The following is a 17045-nucleotide window of genomic DNA, read 5'->3' on the forward strand; positions in this document are numbered from 1 at the left end:
GCACAGTAAATATGCATTATGTGAACAGTGTTGGTATCACAGCCTTTTCTTGTTTGGAAAACTTCTGTCAGTGCTTAATGTACTAAAAAATATTTCTGTTGATAGACCCACCTCCGCCAACCGAAGTTCCTTCAGTCAAGGTCGTCAGTCACAGCTCGTTGTCTGTTGAATTCTCTGATTTTGATCCACTGAATGGTCCATTAGAAGCCTATGCAATAATGATTACCACAGAAGGCCAAAGTAAGATTCTTATGATATTTTTGTGTAGCTGAAACAATTTACCAGATAGCATTATGTTTTACACTCTAAGCAGGTGTTAAACAGATAAAGAAAAAGCAGACTCAGAATTTTCAATCACTTTTCAGAAATTATGAGGCAAATACCTTGCTTGCTTGAAGTCAGGTCATTCCTTGTTTTCAAAAGGTCCCTGTTTTCACTCAGTCTTTTCCTGTCTGACTAATCTTTGTACATAAATCTCATATGTATGGCCCTTTTGCTGTTGCCACCTTGATTTGGCAGTGATTCCCTTCCCTAAGATTGTTTAGTATCTTTTCTTTCCTCACAGAATAATTTTCAGAGCAGCTAATAGAAACAGCTTTGGAATATGGAATGTTTTTCCCCCTTCCTTCTTCAGCTGAAAGATGCCTGCAGTAAGGTCCTAAAAGGAAAAGAGCTTTTTTCCGGATTTTACTCAAAACACTTTAACTAAGAAAGATGGGATGTGGGTGGAAGGCTTAAATATCATTGACAGCATTAATGGAAGCTAAATGCCATAAAAAAATAGAGGGTGGCATATCAGACTGGTCTATTTAAAGCACCAGAACTGAGAAATGTCTCTGATAGGTAAATGTCTAGTGATAAATCATGAAATTAGGGAACTTAGTTTTGCAGCATGGGTTCCACTTGAACAACTGTTCATTTTTGCCAGTGCACTGGGGGAATAAGGCACCTGGTGGAAACAGTTTTTGCTAAGTGGGAGTTGACATTCGTGCTTATCCTTTGTTACAACACTGGAAATTAATTTTGCAGAATTTTGAGTCTAGATCTTCCTTCAATGGTTTTCCATGCAATACACATCCAAGAAATGCATGTTCGTGTGTGTATATTTGTAAATATATAATGCTACATCACATTAGTGCAGAAATTTTATTTTTTTCATGTGACTACTCATCTCCCCCAGAATTGCTGATTTGAATGTCAGTCTCTTGCGTGCAGCTCTGCTGTAACTTCAGCCAGTCCTGGTTAGTCACAAGGAGATTTGGTGTGTTCTTCTATGTGGTTTGGATTGGAAGGTATTCAAGGAGGACTTGTAGGATGTGACTGAGAGAAATAAGGGAGGAAGTTTGCCCACATTTGTAATGTAGAGTGAGTGCTTTGATGGGAGAAGAAGACAGCCTAACAGCCAAGCATCTCTTCAGCTTTATTGTTGAAGTAGCACAAATATTCTTGAGATGTTTCTCTGTTTTAAACCAATCATGGTTACCTTTAGGATAGACATAGGAAACTTAATTCTTTTGTGTAAGGAATGGTGTCTAAAGCTGTTTGAAATGTTGTAGGGTGGTATTCAAAGCATCTACAAGGAGCTGTGGGTTTAACCAGGGATGTACATCCTGTTGGAATGGAAGCTAGGGACAAGACAGGACATATCTCAAGTAGTCTTGAACATCCAGTTCTAGGCAGCCGAGTTAATTGCAACCTCATCTGCTTTTAATGAGACCAACTTAGTCCTTTAAAAGAGTTGTCTTGCACCCTGTTACTGCAGAGTTACAGCTGAGAAGAGCTTTGCTGCTGGGTGGTAGATCAACCATTGTCTGCATCGCTCTAGAAAACTTAGCAGAGCTTTTCCACCTTTCAGAGCCTCCTGCAAGGCTGCTCCTTTTTAAAGGTGAATTCAGTACTATACCCACTTTTAGTAAGACCTTTTAGCTTCATAAAGGCAGTCAGTAGAGAGCAAACTTCTCTCAAGAGTGAGATTCTTTGTCCTCCCTCAACACTGGGAAGATTTGTCAGTTGGCTTGCTCTTGAATTGTTGGGACAACTGGTAAGTTGACTTTGCTTATTACCTCTTATTATTACTACATGTGCCTCAACTGTATAATTGCCTCAGGGTTCTAGGGTTCATCTGCTATAAGACCAGACACTGTAAAGTGATGCTGTTCTGCAAATGCTGTCCTGTTGGTCACTGCTCACTGTGGTAGCCTGTTCTTAATCTTCTGAAGGGGAAACTGTTCTGACCATTTGTCTGGTGCTTCTCTATGTCAAGGAAAGGCAGAAATTACCTCTTGTATCTCTTACAGTATAGGTTTGAGACTTCTTGTAGGATGGAACAAGGGCAGGACAAGTTTAGTGTCACCTTGAATGAGCGCTGATGCTGTTTGGGTAGCACAAATATTGATGGATTTTTTTCTACACCATTAATATTTTACTCTCTACATACAAGAACTGACAGAACACATATAGCTATAGCTGACTTGGCTGGTGAAGTCTGTCCATGGGGATGCCTGGTTCCAACACTTATGCACCTTTATTCAGAAGCTGCACTATACATGGTAGAAGTAAAACCAGTAGCAAATTAAAACAACAGCGGGGAGAGGTGGTGCAGTAGATTGCGCTGCAGTAGAAGAGGTTTCTGAGATTATCTGTTGCTCTCAGCCTTTCATTTCAGGCAGTACTTGTGGAGGAATGACAACTGCAGTTCATGTGACTATCTCAGCCACTGTACCAATTGATACAAAACCAGGGGATGTATTATATCCATGTTCTTGTTTTTTCCTGAAGGTTATGAGTCTTTGAAGTCTAAATTGAACAACACATACAAAGATTTCAAGAAGAAGAAGACAAGTGCCTATGTTACGTATGTCATAAAAACAGACCAGGCAGAATCACATTCTTCCCATTCTCAGAATGGTAAAAACATCATTAATGTTGGCAAGGGGAACACAATGCATGGCTATGAAAATGGACCATTGATCCCTCTTCGTACCTACAGGTATTTATTCAAACCACCCTTCTGTTAAGTTTTCTGCTGTTGAAATCGTGAAGATTATCTAATGGAAAGATTACAAATCTTGTTAAAGGCTGTTAAAACCCTGTAATGTACCTGATTTTATCTTTTTTTTTATTCCTTCCTTTTTAACAGGGCATGTGTTGCAGGTTTCACTAATATAACCTTTATGGCTGACGTGATTGAGGGGAAAGATAGTTATGTATCATTTTCACCCTGTTCCGAACCGGTTTTACTACCCCAGGATCCAGGTATAGTTAATGTCAAATATAGGATTGGTGGCTTGGCACATACACGATGTGTGGAGATTCCTTAATTATGGCAAGTTTCATAATACCAAAACACCTGTTGGTTTCTCTGTGTGAACTGTTTCATTCTAGCTTTGCAGTGGCACTGCTCTATAAATTCATACCTTGCTAGTTCTGCGGGTGATCCCTTTTTTCCTTGTAAGATTCCACTGCAGGAGTAGCCAAAAGCCATGGATGGCATGCTGCAAGGGATTGGATGACACAATGAGACTTTGGTATAGTAACAAGTAGCAAATAGCAACTGATGGTCTCACAGTTCTGCTAAACTAGAAGCAGGTGTATTGAAAGGCAGATACTGGTCCTTTGATCCCAATTTTATATTAATTTAACATTCTCTGGTTATTATTTTAATGAGATTTCAGTAGATTTCAGTACTGCCAAAGGACAGTAAAGACAAGATTTTTTTAGTAGAGTGGAGCATGCTTGGTTAGTCACTTGGAAGGTTCTGCTGTAGCATGTTGGTTCAGCTAGAAGTTTTTGAAGAGGAGAATTAGTAATACTTTTTCTCTTTTATCAGGTGTTATTGCTGGAGTGGTTATTGGATGCCTCTTGGCTATCTTTGCTGTAGTTGCTATAGGGGGATTCATATTCTGGAGAAGGAGAAGGTAATGTGTATTTTTTGCTATATTGGTTCTGTTGAGGAGCACCAGTGTTTCACTTTTGTCTTTCTCCTAAAAAGGGCTCTGTCTGTCATGATACATGGCTGTCAAGATGTTTTAAAATATATTGTATTAAAATGTTGTTTGTGTATTACAGATTAGAGTTGAAGTATCAAACCACTTGTTTAATAACTTTGTTTAAGCCCATAGTTCCAAACTAAGGAGAAGAGCTAAACAAATTTTAATTCATAGAACAGAATTATAGAATCATAGAAGGGTTTGGAAGGGACCTTCAAGATCATCCAGTTCCAACCCCCTGCCATGGGCAGGGACACCTCCCACTCACTATCCCAGGTTGTTCAGAGCTTCACCCAGTCTGACCTCGAACACTGCCAGGGATGGGGCACCCACAGCTTCTCTTGGCAACCTTCTTCCAGTGCCTCACTATTCATGAGTAGTGATGAAATCATTCAGTCACAAGTAAGCAAACATCTCAGATTATTGTGCTAAAAGTAATTTGGTATAATTGTACCTTAGATGGCTTGATCTTAATTTATCCATCAGTCATTCTTTTTAATTGCTTGATGGCCTGTCGCATGAAACTTCTGTTCTGGGATTTCCAGAAGCTGATGAGTTTGGTTTCTCAGTTTCCAATCTTGTTCAAATAATCTGGGATGTAAGAGTGCACAAAGGCTTTTTCCTACTTCTGACCATGTAATACACCCCTTTTGTGGAGTTAGCTGTAGAGCCCTTAGTCCAGTTTTCTTAGTTGCTCTGATTAACTGTTATTTTTACAGTTGTGTCCAATAGCCGTGTACAACCATGGGAAGAGCTTCCTTTAAAGCTAACAACATTTCTTTTCATTCAGCTACCACTGAATGACTGACACATCACTGAACACTTCCCGTAGGAATTCTGGGATTAGCAGCACTTCTCCTGAGATATCAGCTAGTGATCAGATTCCTCAGGTGTACATCTTCCACCAAAATATGTGCTTTGTGTCCAGGCTTTATGTCCTGGTTCCTACAGAAAGCAGCAGTCCCATTACACAACATCACCAAAAGAAGGATGAAGTTTTTTTGGATTTTTTTGTTTCGTTTAATTTTTGGTGTAAAAGTTTGCCTCAGGAGTTTGTTTTTGTTTTTTTTCACAGAGTAAGATGCTTTAAAATAAATTGTTCTCAACAGGCACAGGAAATAGATAAAAAATGTAATGTAAATCCCATTGAATTCTACTGTGACCCTATTGTGTTGTTTTCTTTCATCTCATAGGAAAGATAAAAGAAATACTGAGGTGTCTTTTTCTCCAATTAAGTAAGTCCATATATTTTCTCATGGTATTTTCTGAGCTCAAGTGATATTTGCAAAACTTACTCAGAACTCAGATACTTGTTTTCTATGCAGTTTTATAGAGAATTTTGAAGTATTAATTCCTCGTGGAACTGAAAGACGCCAGCATGCAGACTAAAAATATTTATGTTGATTGAGACTTCTAGAGCCACCACAGGGATCTGAGTGTTCACTTCACGATTGGCTATTAGACACACCAGTGTTCCACATGGTTTTGAAAAACCATGTTTTTCAAAGGATGTTTGAATGAAGCACAGGCTTTATGCACACTGACGGAACAGTCCAAATTATTGATAAAAATGCAAAAAGGCAAAATACGTTCCGTGGGCTGATTTTTAATTTTTTTTTATGACTACTTTATGCTGAGCCACTCATCCAGATAATGTTGTGATTGTAAAAGCTGGCTGTGGAGGGAGTAACCACAATGTATTGGAAATCACAGGCACTGCAACTGAATCATGTTATTGGTTCTGGCACCAATTTTTGTGCTGGTGGAAAGCTATGGCTAGAACATCCCATGGAATCCCACCTCTGTAGACTTTGATGGTTGGCATAAAATGCACCAGGGGGTGGGGTTGATCCAATGGGAGTAAGCAGCTGTCTGACACATTGTGTGATGTTCCTCTCCTGAAGGATGCACTGTTCTCTCCTTGATTTAACAGAGCAGTTAAATGCTATGCTTGGTACCCTGTCCCCTGTAAATGCACCATTTTGTGGCTGCAACTAATTCTGCTTTCAGTCTTAGATTCACATAATGAAAAATACAACTGCATGTGTCTAATCAGCCTTTTTTCTCTTCCCCTCACCCTCTCCTGAAGAATCAAGAAGTAAGTAAAGCATACTTTCTAACACATTAACTGAATTAATTAATTGCTTATTTACCTAACACCAGTTGCTGACACATGGCTTTTCTCATTTTAGATCAAAAATGATTAAAGTGGAGAACTTTGAGTCATACTTTAAGAAGCAGCAAGCTGACTCCAACTGTGGTTTTGCAGAAGAGTATGAGGTATGTGCCCTCAGTGGAGAGAGAGCTTCATGAGAAATATTTTTGGAAAGACAAATCATCTTTCCTATGGAGCATGCACAAGGCTTACTGAAGGAGAAGGGTCCTTTTATATAAAGATGATTAAGCTGTATGTGTAGCCTTCCCTTACGCAGCTCCAATTTAGTTGAAGTGCATGATAAATACTTCCTGCCCTCAATTATTATCTCTGACTGTGGGCTTGTAGCGTGGCCTGCTTGTCAGAGCTCTCACCAGAGAAATCTTTGCCCTAGTCATATGCAGAGTTAGCCTAGGGGACATTATATAATTTCTCTGCACTTCAGTTTTCTCATCGTGGGTTGTTTGGGGGTTTTTTTATACATATCAAGACATGTCTGTTGCTAATCTCACTGATCTCTTTAGTACGTGGGTGTGATTTGCAAACCACACCTGTGAATAACTCAGTCAGAGAAACAGCAATTATGGTTTGCTTACTGACCAGTAGAGTTTTTCTATGAAATGTGCTAAAGCCCAATTGCTGTAAGGAACAAAGGACAGGAAGGAATTGTCAGGGAGGATTCTGTATTGTCATATCTGCTGTTAAAAGAATCTCATTCTGTTTCTCGTCTCCTCAAAGCCATTAATTGACTTTCTTCTTCATATTCTGTCTCTTTGTACTTCACAGGCTGGTGCTGCACCTTGCCTTCCTCTCAGATTTTGCTTCCTTCAGTTGTTTCACAATGTGTTTGCTCCTCTCTCCCTCTGACTGCAGAGTTTATGCAGTAGTTCCCTGCCTTGGGGATGGAAGGTGCTGGCATTGATACCAATGTCTGTTTCCACAAAACTGTTTCCAGGCTTTTAAAGTCCATCTGTGGGTTTTAAACATGCTGCTATTCCTACATTCTGTATTAATCCCTTCTCTAAAAGATTTTCTCACTCTGTAATAAGATGATTTTTATTGACATTTATCCTGGTTTAACATGCCTACTTTTACAGCACAGGACACAAGTGTTTGGACTATTTTCTGTGTGTCACGTTTCTGTATGACTGCTAAACCAGGACCAGGTACTCATGAATCCTCCTTTTGTTGTAGGAACTCAAGTCTGCTGGTGTTCATCAGCCCAAATTTGCTGCTGAACTTCCTGAGAACAGGGGAAAAAATAGATACAACAATGTCTTACCATGTGAGTTACTCTCTTTGGATTTGCATCTTCTACTGTTTGAGCTTTTAAGTGAAAACCAGGTAGTTTTGCTAATCTGGCTTTAATAGTACTCAGAGGTTTCAAATATCATTTTCCAGATGAATGAATTGGGGCTGCTTTCCCAAGTCACTGTATAAGCAAACCTGAAAGAGCCTTCCTTCAAGGATATTTCTTCAGAAAGCTTCTTTAAAGAACTTTCCCTTAATTAAATAACCTTAATTTCTCATTTGTGAGAAATTTCAATCCAGGTTGAAAACACAAGAGGATAACAGTAGACCACAGACAAATGAACGTGCAGAGCTATGAGAAATATTAAGACCCTGCTGGCCTGCTTTGCAGATGAAGTAAGAGTTTAAGCCCTGTCAAGCTGCCTGTGGGCATCCCAGTCTAGCAGAGTGTCAGAAGTAATTGAAAAGTGAACAGTGACAGGTGCTTACAGATGCTTTGGAGGAAAAAGATCAGCTGCTATGGCAGCAGGAGACAAATAGTTTTCTTTATATCCCATAATTAAAGCACCAGTAAATTTTGTGTTGGATTGAAAATATATAAATAAGCAAAACCATAACATGTGTAAAACCAAAATAAACTGTGGTTTTCAAGTGTTTACTCCTTTTTCTGAAGGCTACTGCTATTTATGACTCCTAAGTTATATTCTTATTCTTTAAATACAGATTGTTCTAGAACACCTTTTATTTAGAAACCATGCATTAGATATTGCAACAATATTTTGCTGAACATTACCAGTTCTAAAATTCATAATTGTCTTTTCATTTTATCTTTCTGCAGATGATATTTCTCGTGTTAAACTTTCAAATCAAAGCTCTGGAACTGGTGACTACATTAATGCAAACTATATGCCTGTAAGTTGCTTTATTAGCTGAAATTAAATATAATGTGCATTTTTCTGATTTAGGCATAATGATGTTTAAAGTCAGCTTTTATTTTTCACAGATGTGTGTGTATATATATTTATTTTGGTTTTTTCTTCTTAGGGCTATAACTCAAAGAAGGCGTTTATTGCTGCACAGGGTCCGTTACCCAATACTATAGAAGACTTCTGGCAAATGATTTGGGAAAAGAATATCTACTCTATTGTTATGTTGACAAAATGTGTGGAACAAGCCCGGGTATGTTGTTATCAATACTGAATTGTCTCTTGAAGGCAGCTGCATCTCTTCTAATTTTTTTGTTACCTTAGTGGTTTGAAGATTGGCCACTTTCTAATTACAACCATCCTCTAGGTGGAAGACTAGTTTCTAAATTAAAAAAAAATACAATTTTTAAAATTTTTTTTTAAGCTTTTTTCTATTTTTATATCTGCTAGCTACCGGAATAGATTGTCTCAGGAGGGTTGTGGAATCACTGTTTTTAAGGGTGCATTCTTCTCTCTAAAGAATGATTATGGTAGATCTTCTCTTGCCCTGGAATAGCCCTTGAGAACAGCGATGTGCTTTCTAGCCCTGCTTCAGGTGGTGTGTTATTTAAAAGTGAGTTGTTTCATTGCTGTGTGTGATATGTCTAACTTTATAACACTCTTCTTAGACAAAATGTGAGCAGTACTGGCCAGACAAACAACCCAAGAGCTATGGTGACATTGTTGTGACAATGGTCTCAGAAGTTGTCCTTCCAGAATGGACGATAAGGGACTTCACTGTAGAAAAGGTGAGGACTGCCTTGATTGTTGGTTGTCGGTGTGTAAATAACTGTGTGCTTATGCAGATGCCTGTATTATTTTCTGGACTGAACAATTAGCCCCATCAGTGAATACAATGCAGTAGATGTGAGCTTGGAGTAAAGTAAAAGTCCAAGGAAATTATCTCAAATTAGTCTGTACCTCAGCAGAAGGAGGAGGGAATCTGGAATATCATTGGTCAAATCGCTGCAGAGTTTGTAGCAGGCATCTTTGATGAAGCTGAGCTTGGCCTAGTACATGTGTCAGGAAGTCGAACTGTTAGTCCTCTGAAGCCAGTTTTCATTGTCCTTTTTTGTGTTTTTCTTTATGTCTACTATTCCTGCAGTCCAATACCCCTGAGAGCCACACAGTGCGCCAGTTCCATTTCACCTCCTGGCCAGATCACGGAGTGCCAGAGACAACAGACCTTCTCATCAACTTCAGGCACCTTGTTCATGAGTACAACAGCCAGAATCCAATGGACTCTCCTACTCTGGTGCACTGCAGGTAGAAAGAGGGTGTTTCTGTTAGACACACTTTGGTCTTGTGTTTTTCTTTTTTTACAGTCAATTCTATCTCAGTGGGATTAAAGCCAAAGTAAGTCTCTCTATGTAAAGACATGGGCTATTTACCTTGCCAAAGTAAAACCTTTGTCTGGTGCTTCCGAAAGTAGCAGTGCTGTGTAGGTAGTGATACAAAATGTCATAAGAACAGAGCATCTCTCCTAGCCTGGAAAACTGAACTGGAAAAGATGTCCTTTCAAGAGCTTGTATCTATAATCCTTTGCACTTGCAAGGCTGAGAAGCCCCTCTTGGTGATAAGAGCCACCCCTCTGTGCTGCCAAGACTCTTATTACCTGTGCCACTGAAATAGTAGGAGGCATCACCCTGGCTTCCCTGGCTTTTTATCAGGCCAGCAGTGAGCAGGTGGTTGAGAGGAAGCACAAACAGCCTGTCCGTGTCATTGCAGCGCTGGCGTCGGGAGGACGGGGACGTTCGTCGCCATCGACCGCCTGATCCAGCAGATGGAGATGGAGAACACGGTGGATGTGTATGGGGTGGTGTACGACCTCCGCATGCACCGACCCCTCATGGTGCAGACTGAGGTGAGGCTCTCTCCCATCCCGCTGCACGTTTCTCAGATGTGCATAATCGTCCACATGTAGCTCTGAATTACAGGACAATAAGATATAAAGGAGTTACAATTGCTCTTCATTTACCTTCCCTCCTTCCTGCCTCATCTCTTCCCCACAAAAGTGGTTGCAGTCAGCGACCATAGTACATCCAAGCAATGTCTTTACAGAGCATTTATAGGACTGGCATTTGGAGCTGGAAGGAATCAAATCCTGAAGCAGATATTTTTGCAGACCAGTTTTACCTATGTGAGTTTTAGCTTTTAGCTGTGAGCCAGAATTATCTGGAGTCAAGTGGTTTTGGTGTGCATCTTTGCTTTGGTGTTCTGCAGGAATACAAGCATTCCTACAGAAATTACCACCTTGATCCAGAAAGGTGTATGGACTAACTCAAGCTGATTTGAAAAAGACTGTAATCATGAAAGTCTTTTAGGATAGCATTAGGCATGACTGATTCTAGTTCTAGACAGCAAGACTTGATACTGGTTTTTTTATTGGGGGTGTTGATTAGATCATGATCTTTGCAGCTCTGTTTTCTATAAACTATAAGTTCTAAAACAAGCACTGTGGTAGTGAAATGCCCAAACCTATATTCAGAAGTAGAATTACTTCCAAAATCAGGTATTTTTCAGAAATGTATTTCCTTCTCTCTTGCTCTCATCAGGACCAGTACGTCTTCCTAAACCAGTGTGTCATGGATATCATTAAATCCCAGAGAGAGAGGAAAACTGACCTTATCTACCAGAATGTGACAGCAATGGCAATCTATGAAAACTTCACACCTGGGCCAGCCTTTGGGAAGGCCAATGGCTACCACGCATAGTCCAGAAGGAGCCCAGTGCCTCCAGGAGGCTTTACCTGCCCTCAGCAAAGGAAGGTGTCCAACTCGTGTTTTCTGGGATTGTGTGCAGTGTCTCATGTCTGGCTCCTCCAGTTCTGTCTGCATTCAGAGGTGTGATCTACAGGAGGAGAAACGCAATGCTGGCAGGAGTTGCAGACTGATGTTAAACAAAACCCAAACAACAAAACGCAAGTGAAACTTTTTTAAGTTAACAGAGGAATCTTTTTTTTTTCTTGGGAATTTAACAGTACTGATAGGTGAAATAGCATTTGCAGTATGAACAGTGAACTAGGATTTAAATATTAAAATAATAACACAAGCTTTTTATTACAATTTTATATGATTTCATTTACAGACACCAGGCTGGTGGGCTGTTTTGATATATTTAATTATAAGTTTCAGGAAGATATTTTATCTACTGTATCTGGTTACTTAGTTAATAGATATGTGCCTCTGTGATATATTTTTTTTTCTGTCTTCCTTTTTATTTAAAAAAGGAGTACAAATGGCTCCTTCAAATGGACATTTATACTTGGAAATTGTGCCTTTTCTAGTTGCTACTCTAGAAAAAAAAACAGCAGAGATTTTATTTTTGTACTGAAACTCTTAATGAGAACACAGATTTTTTGAATAAGGCTTATGTCAAACTTAACTGTAGTTGCACTGTTGGCAGGACTCTCCAGAAGTTTGGAGGTGAGCTTTGTTATTGCATTTCACCACAAATATCCCCTGCCTTAATGTTTCGGTGCCTCTGCCAGAGGAAGAGGAGTGTGGTCTGTCACTCCGAGCTTTAACTGTAGTTAAAAAGAGAGCAAATGAATCTGTGAATGTGTGTGTGGGGGTGTGGATGAAGGACAGAATAGCTCCTCCCTGTTCCTGGCTGATATTCCTGTTTTTATACAATTTATAATGATTTATTTAAAGGTGCAATATATGATTTACTGAATAATTCTCACTCTAATAGAGTTTTTCTCAGGTTGGTGTCTTTTTATCATTGTTGTTGTTTTTCCTCAAATATATAAATCTGTGAAAATGCTGAAACTAAGGTTCCAAGTGTTCAAGCACTCCCAAACGGATCAACTGGCTTTACTGTTTCTACCAAAAGACATTGCACAAAATTCTGCTGTAAGGACAAATTTGTTGGTTGTTTTAGCCATTCAAAACTGAGACACATCATACCTGCCTGCATCTCACTTATCCAGTGTAATTGTTTTGTAATTATTTGCAATATACTGCTGCTTTTGTTTGGACTGGTCCTTTTAGAAACTGAAGGAACAAGCAGAAATCCCCCGTTGGCTGATTTCACAAGTCAAGGATCAGACTGGATTTATTTTGCTGGTACATAACTGTTAGACTTAGGAAGGCATTACCAATGAAGGACTTAGGTAGCTTGGGGTGAGGGGAGGGTGTCTTATTTTGGTCTTTGGATCATTGCACTGGTTGCATTGCAGTTGAATATGAAGTTTATGAATAATGCTATAGAATAGCTATAAAGCAGGGAAAAAATCTTATGAAGGTTTAATAACCAGAGTCCCTGGAATTCTGCTGCTTTTTTGTTGTTGGTTTTTTTGGGGTTTTTCTTTGTTTTAGTAGAGTTGTCAGAAAAAGCTGAAGATGCTAGGAGTATATGTGGCTTTACAGTGGAACCTGGCAACCTCACAGGATCCAATATCAGCTGAAGGAGAACATAGGAATTCCTGTAACTTTACTGTAACAACTGTAAATTTACAAATATCCTGAGGAATTTTTTACAACCTGGTGTGAAACTTTGGTGTGCTGTGCGAGCAAAACTGGAGGACAAAGCACAGTGCACTTTTGGTTGTTAGGTTTTGGGGTTTGGTTTTGTTGTTTATTTTTTGAGTTTTTGGTTTGCTGTTGTTTGGTTGTTGTTTTTTTTTTTTTTTGTAGCAGCCACTTGTGGGTTCTTGAATATAATTTTGTTTCTCTTTCTCTGGAAATACTTTAAAAAAACCCTCATAATGAGGTTCATGATCCTGCCCAGCTCCATCCAGACTGGCAGCCCACAAAGTGGATCTCTCATTTGCATTCTTCCTAAGCTGCTGTCAGATGACAAAGATAAACCACTTGCACCAAACAGAACCATTCCAAAAGAACTGGGAGGGAGGAAAGTCTGCCCTTTACAGTCATGTTATTTTCTTTAACTCTCTTAATTACTGCACATCTGTGCAGAGCACAGAGCCAGTATTCTTTATTCCAGGTCTCCCAAGAACTTGCTGCCTTAGGGAGGCAAGTGCTCTTTTGCTTCAGAAGGCCCTTGTTTTATATAGCATAGAGGAGAGGGAGATGAGTCTTCTATGCTAGATGATGTTGTTTCTATTCTGTTGCAGCAGAACATCAGAAAATGAGCTAGGACAGTATGTGTTTCTGCCTAACCACTGCCCAGACCCTCTTACAGAAAACAAATGGATCTGTCCCATTATTTTGGTGTTGGAAGCAGACATCAGATTCTCTCGTGTGACATCATCTAAGGAGTATCCATTTTTTAAGAACTGTAAGCAGGTGTTTTTCCAAAGCTGATGCATTGTGAGAAGAGACTCAAGGTTGAAATAAACGATCTCTTGATTCTGTGCATGGGTGGAAAAAGTTAGTAAGGTTTAAACTGTTGTAAACATAAAATTGGGCGTAGTGTCAGTGTGAATAAGTAGGACATTCCTTATAGGATGTCTCTGCAGGAAAAGGACTACAGGTAATGCTCCACTACCTTGTGGATATGTCTTGATCAAGATGACTTGAAATCCTGCAAATGTTTTCTCCCTGCCCTCTGATGTTCTCTGTGTTATAATTGCTGAGATCTTTCTCTTTGGTCAGTGTTTTCTCTCACTGTTGCTTATTTAAAGCTGTCTGCTGAAAGCTCCACTGTGTGACAACTGCATCTCTTGCATTTCTGTTTTACCCTTTCTTCCCATTTGGGACCTGCTTAAGAAGGGAAAAGTTAATGTCTTTCAAATAAGTGACTGTTGAATATCTTGAAATGATGTACAAATTTTATTGTTTTCATATTTGTTGTACAGGAAATTTCAGTACATGTCTGTAATATTTTTAATGGTTTGATTTGTTCTTAAAAATATAAAAATAACAATTAAAAAGCATCATCCTAGAGCACTTCTGGTCTTATTTTTCTTTGCTGGGATTTTGTTTTGAATAAAATTAATTGGTAAAATACCCATTTCATTTAGAAGGGCTTTAAACATGGAAAGTGGGGTCCCATCCTCTGGGATGGCGCTTGAGTCAGTTGTGTACTGCAGTCACTGGAGCTCCCTGGGATGTTGTTCATCTGTTATTCAAACTTCCCTTGCAGACCCTGGCTATGATGTTAAAGTGTCATGGCAGTTGGTAGCTTCTCTAAATGAAGAGCTTGATATCAGGTAATGAAACAAGGCCATCATCCAAGGTCCATCAAAGATTTCCATTCGCTGAAATAGCCTTGAGGGGGAGGACCAGTGTTTCTAAGACTTGTTTGCTTCCAGAGAAACAAGAGTGAGGACTTTTTCATCTTTTGAAAACATTGCGTTGTCTGGAGGTGGTCATAGAAGGGGATGCAGAAATACCTTTGTAATGTTACAGCTGGCTGCCGAATTACCTACCTGCCTGTAGATGCATAGAAAATTATCTCAGTTAAGTGCCTTTCTCCTAAAATTCTTAGTTGCCATTCCTGGCTGCTATCTGAATCACTCCCAAGGAGAATCACATGCCTGGAGGGTGATACTGGTACTCAGCAGCTCTCCAGTTCATCACAGTGTGCTTACACTAAACTAAAATCTTGTGATTCTCTGTGGCAATTGCTGTGTTTTCTGGAACGACTGCATGGTGAGATGGGAAGAGCCACGTGTGATTGTCTTGTCATTGTTCAGTGGGATCATATGCCAGCCACATGATGGTGGTCTTATCCTTGTGATATTAGAACTTCAGGAAAGCCATGTTCTGGCTGTCATTTGGAGCCTTAGCCTGTTTGCGTAGTTGGAGCTGAACCTGAATATCTGGAAATCACATTCTGTACCTGGTCTTGTCATATGTTAGTTTTACTGCCTTGGAGATTAAAGAGACAAAGGTCAGAGAGGAGAGGATGTAATGTTTCTGTCCTGTTCTTGGCTTGATGAATGCAATGTCTTGATGCTCCCCTTGCGTGCTCTTCCTGGCTGGGTGTTATCAGGCAGCAGATAAGAGTTTGAAGATGAACATGTGGGTGTTTTTGTGGATGAGGGTCAGAAATGGCGGCTCGGGAGGGAAAAACACCTGAAGACTTCGCAGTGTGTTATTCTGAAGCAAAAAGCAATAGCCGAGGTCTTCTTAACAGTTCCTGGGTGTTCAGGTAAAAACTAATTAAAAATGCAGATGCAGTCACTATGGTCAAGGGCTGGAATGAGGGGCAAGTGAAGATCAGCAGTTTACTTGCTTCTGAGGTGGGCAGGTACAGTGTTCTCCACTTCCTGTACTCGCCAGAGAAGTTACTGTACTTCCTTTCTTCTTTTACTGTGGCACTGCTTCAAAGAGTCCCTTTCAGCTCTTCACGTAAGGCTCATGGTGTTGAAAAACCTCTGCCTGCAAACTGTTCCATTTTCAGCACTTTGCAGAAGTGTTTTTGATGTTGGTACCAAACAGTGCCTCTCTCCAGGCTTATGTTTCATTCCATGTTCATTACCCTTGGGCTCAGCAAACCCCTTGCCCGTGCCAGCCTTCTGCCTGTGAGGGAGAAGCAGCAGAAATGAAGCAGAAAACTTGAGCTGGAAGCAGCAGGAGGAGCTGCATCCTGCTGGTATTGTTGGCTGAAGGGAAGGAGCTGTTAGTACATCTCATGTTGGGGAGAAGCTGGGAGCCCTTCCCAAGCTATTTCTAAGATCTGAAGAAAAAGATTATGAATCCAGACCTGTTCTTCTTGGTCCCTGTTACTTAGCAGAACCCCATTTATTCATTCAAGTTGCTTTCTCTGGGTTTATTTCATTTTAAATTAATATACATAATTTCCTGACAGCCAGAAGCAAAACTAGCAAATTGTCCCCTTTTACTAAGAGTCCAGTTTGATCCCGAGTTACTTGAATTCATATTTTATCTCCAACTTTCCAAGTAATCAGAGAAAAACCAGATTGTTTGGAGCAATGTTCTGTGTGTAGGGCTGGTGTCTCATGGACATTCCTGGTATATTAATAATGCTGACAACATTTCTAGGGATGCACAAGAGCGGTGTGCTCAGTGTGTGAGGGATAGAGCACTCTTCACACATAGTGCCAGGCTGTTGCCCTTGTTTCACCACAGGGCAGGATTGTCAGGAAATCATGGATCCTCTCTAAGGGAGACTAGACTGGTTTTATTTTTTTGTCTGGCATATTTTTGATGTGGTGCTTCCAGAGTCTGGAATATGCTATCAGAAGGAAAATGGGCTTTTTGATAATCAGCTAACATCAGCTCTGATTAAGGTATGTATCAACCTAAAAGGTGATCGTTGTCACTCCAGAAGGGGAATATCCTGTTCATTTCTGGTTTAAGCCTCCAGATGGCACATGATACCATTGGTCTTTCCATGGAAAGCTTTCCCTGCCAGGCTGCTCCTTTTTCACTTCCTTCCCAGATTCTGATAACTTCCTTCCACTCCTTGTGCTGTTTCCCCTACCTTGCCCTGGCCCATGTCACTCGTTAAGCCCAGGCCTGTGTATGACCATCTGCCTGCTCCACAGGGATATGTAGAGTGTTGTACACCTGATTGTGACTTTTTTCAGAAACTCCTAAGCTCAGCAATAGCCTGATAATACCAAATAATCCTTTGCTACCTCAAGAAGTGCTCTCACTCTCCACTGTTGCTGATCCCTAAGTGTTCTGATGGTGTGTGTATTCCAAGTAAGAGCTCTGGCTGGGACCAGCCTGCAGCTGGTTATTCAGCATTACCAGCTGTGTGCTCGTTTCCCAGCTTATCAGTCTGCTCCACAGCTGTTCCCAGCAA

At 40.1% G+C, this 17045-nt stretch overlaps 1 protein-coding gene across 5 annotated transcripts in view; it reads left to right on the forward strand.

Moving 5' to 3' along the window:
- The window catches only part of PTPRJ (protein tyrosine phosphatase receptor type J), a 74066-nt gene extending 59851 nt beyond the window's left edge, over window positions 1-14215 (forward strand). For all 5 annotated transcript variants that reach the window (XM_058860094.1, XM_058860097.1, XM_058860106.1 and 2 more), the window contains 13 exons: window positions 106-240; window positions 2779-2989; window positions 3140-3255; window positions 3830-3917; window positions 5183-5224; window positions 6182-6269; window positions 7339-7429; window positions 8234-8307; window positions 8440-8574; window positions 8990-9109; window positions 9466-9626; window positions 10089-10224; window positions 10916-14215. In XM_058860094.1, the coding sequence (XP_058716077.1) occupies window positions 106-240; window positions 2779-2989; window positions 3140-3255; window positions 3830-3917; window positions 5183-5224; window positions 6182-6269; window positions 7339-7429; window positions 8234-8307; window positions 8440-8574; window positions 8990-9109; window positions 9466-9626; window positions 10089-10224; window positions 10916-11074 (1556 nt within the window). In that variant the 3' untranslated portion in view covers window positions 11075-14215. The remainder of the gene's footprint in view (window positions 1-105; window positions 241-2778; window positions 2990-3139; window positions 3256-3829; window positions 3918-5182; window positions 5225-6181; window positions 6270-7338; window positions 7430-8233; window positions 8308-8439; window positions 8575-8989; window positions 9110-9465; window positions 9627-10088; window positions 10225-10915) is intronic.
- Window positions 14216-17045: the final 2830 nt, after the last annotated feature.

Source organism: Poecile atricapillus, chromosome 1 (assembly GCF_030490865.1).
Source record: "Poecile atricapillus isolate bPoeAtr1 chromosome 1, bPoeAtr1.hap1, whole genome shotgun sequence".
In the NCBI taxonomy this organism is placed as follows: Eukaryota; Metazoa; Chordata; class Aves; order Passeriformes; family Paridae; genus Poecile; species Poecile atricapillus.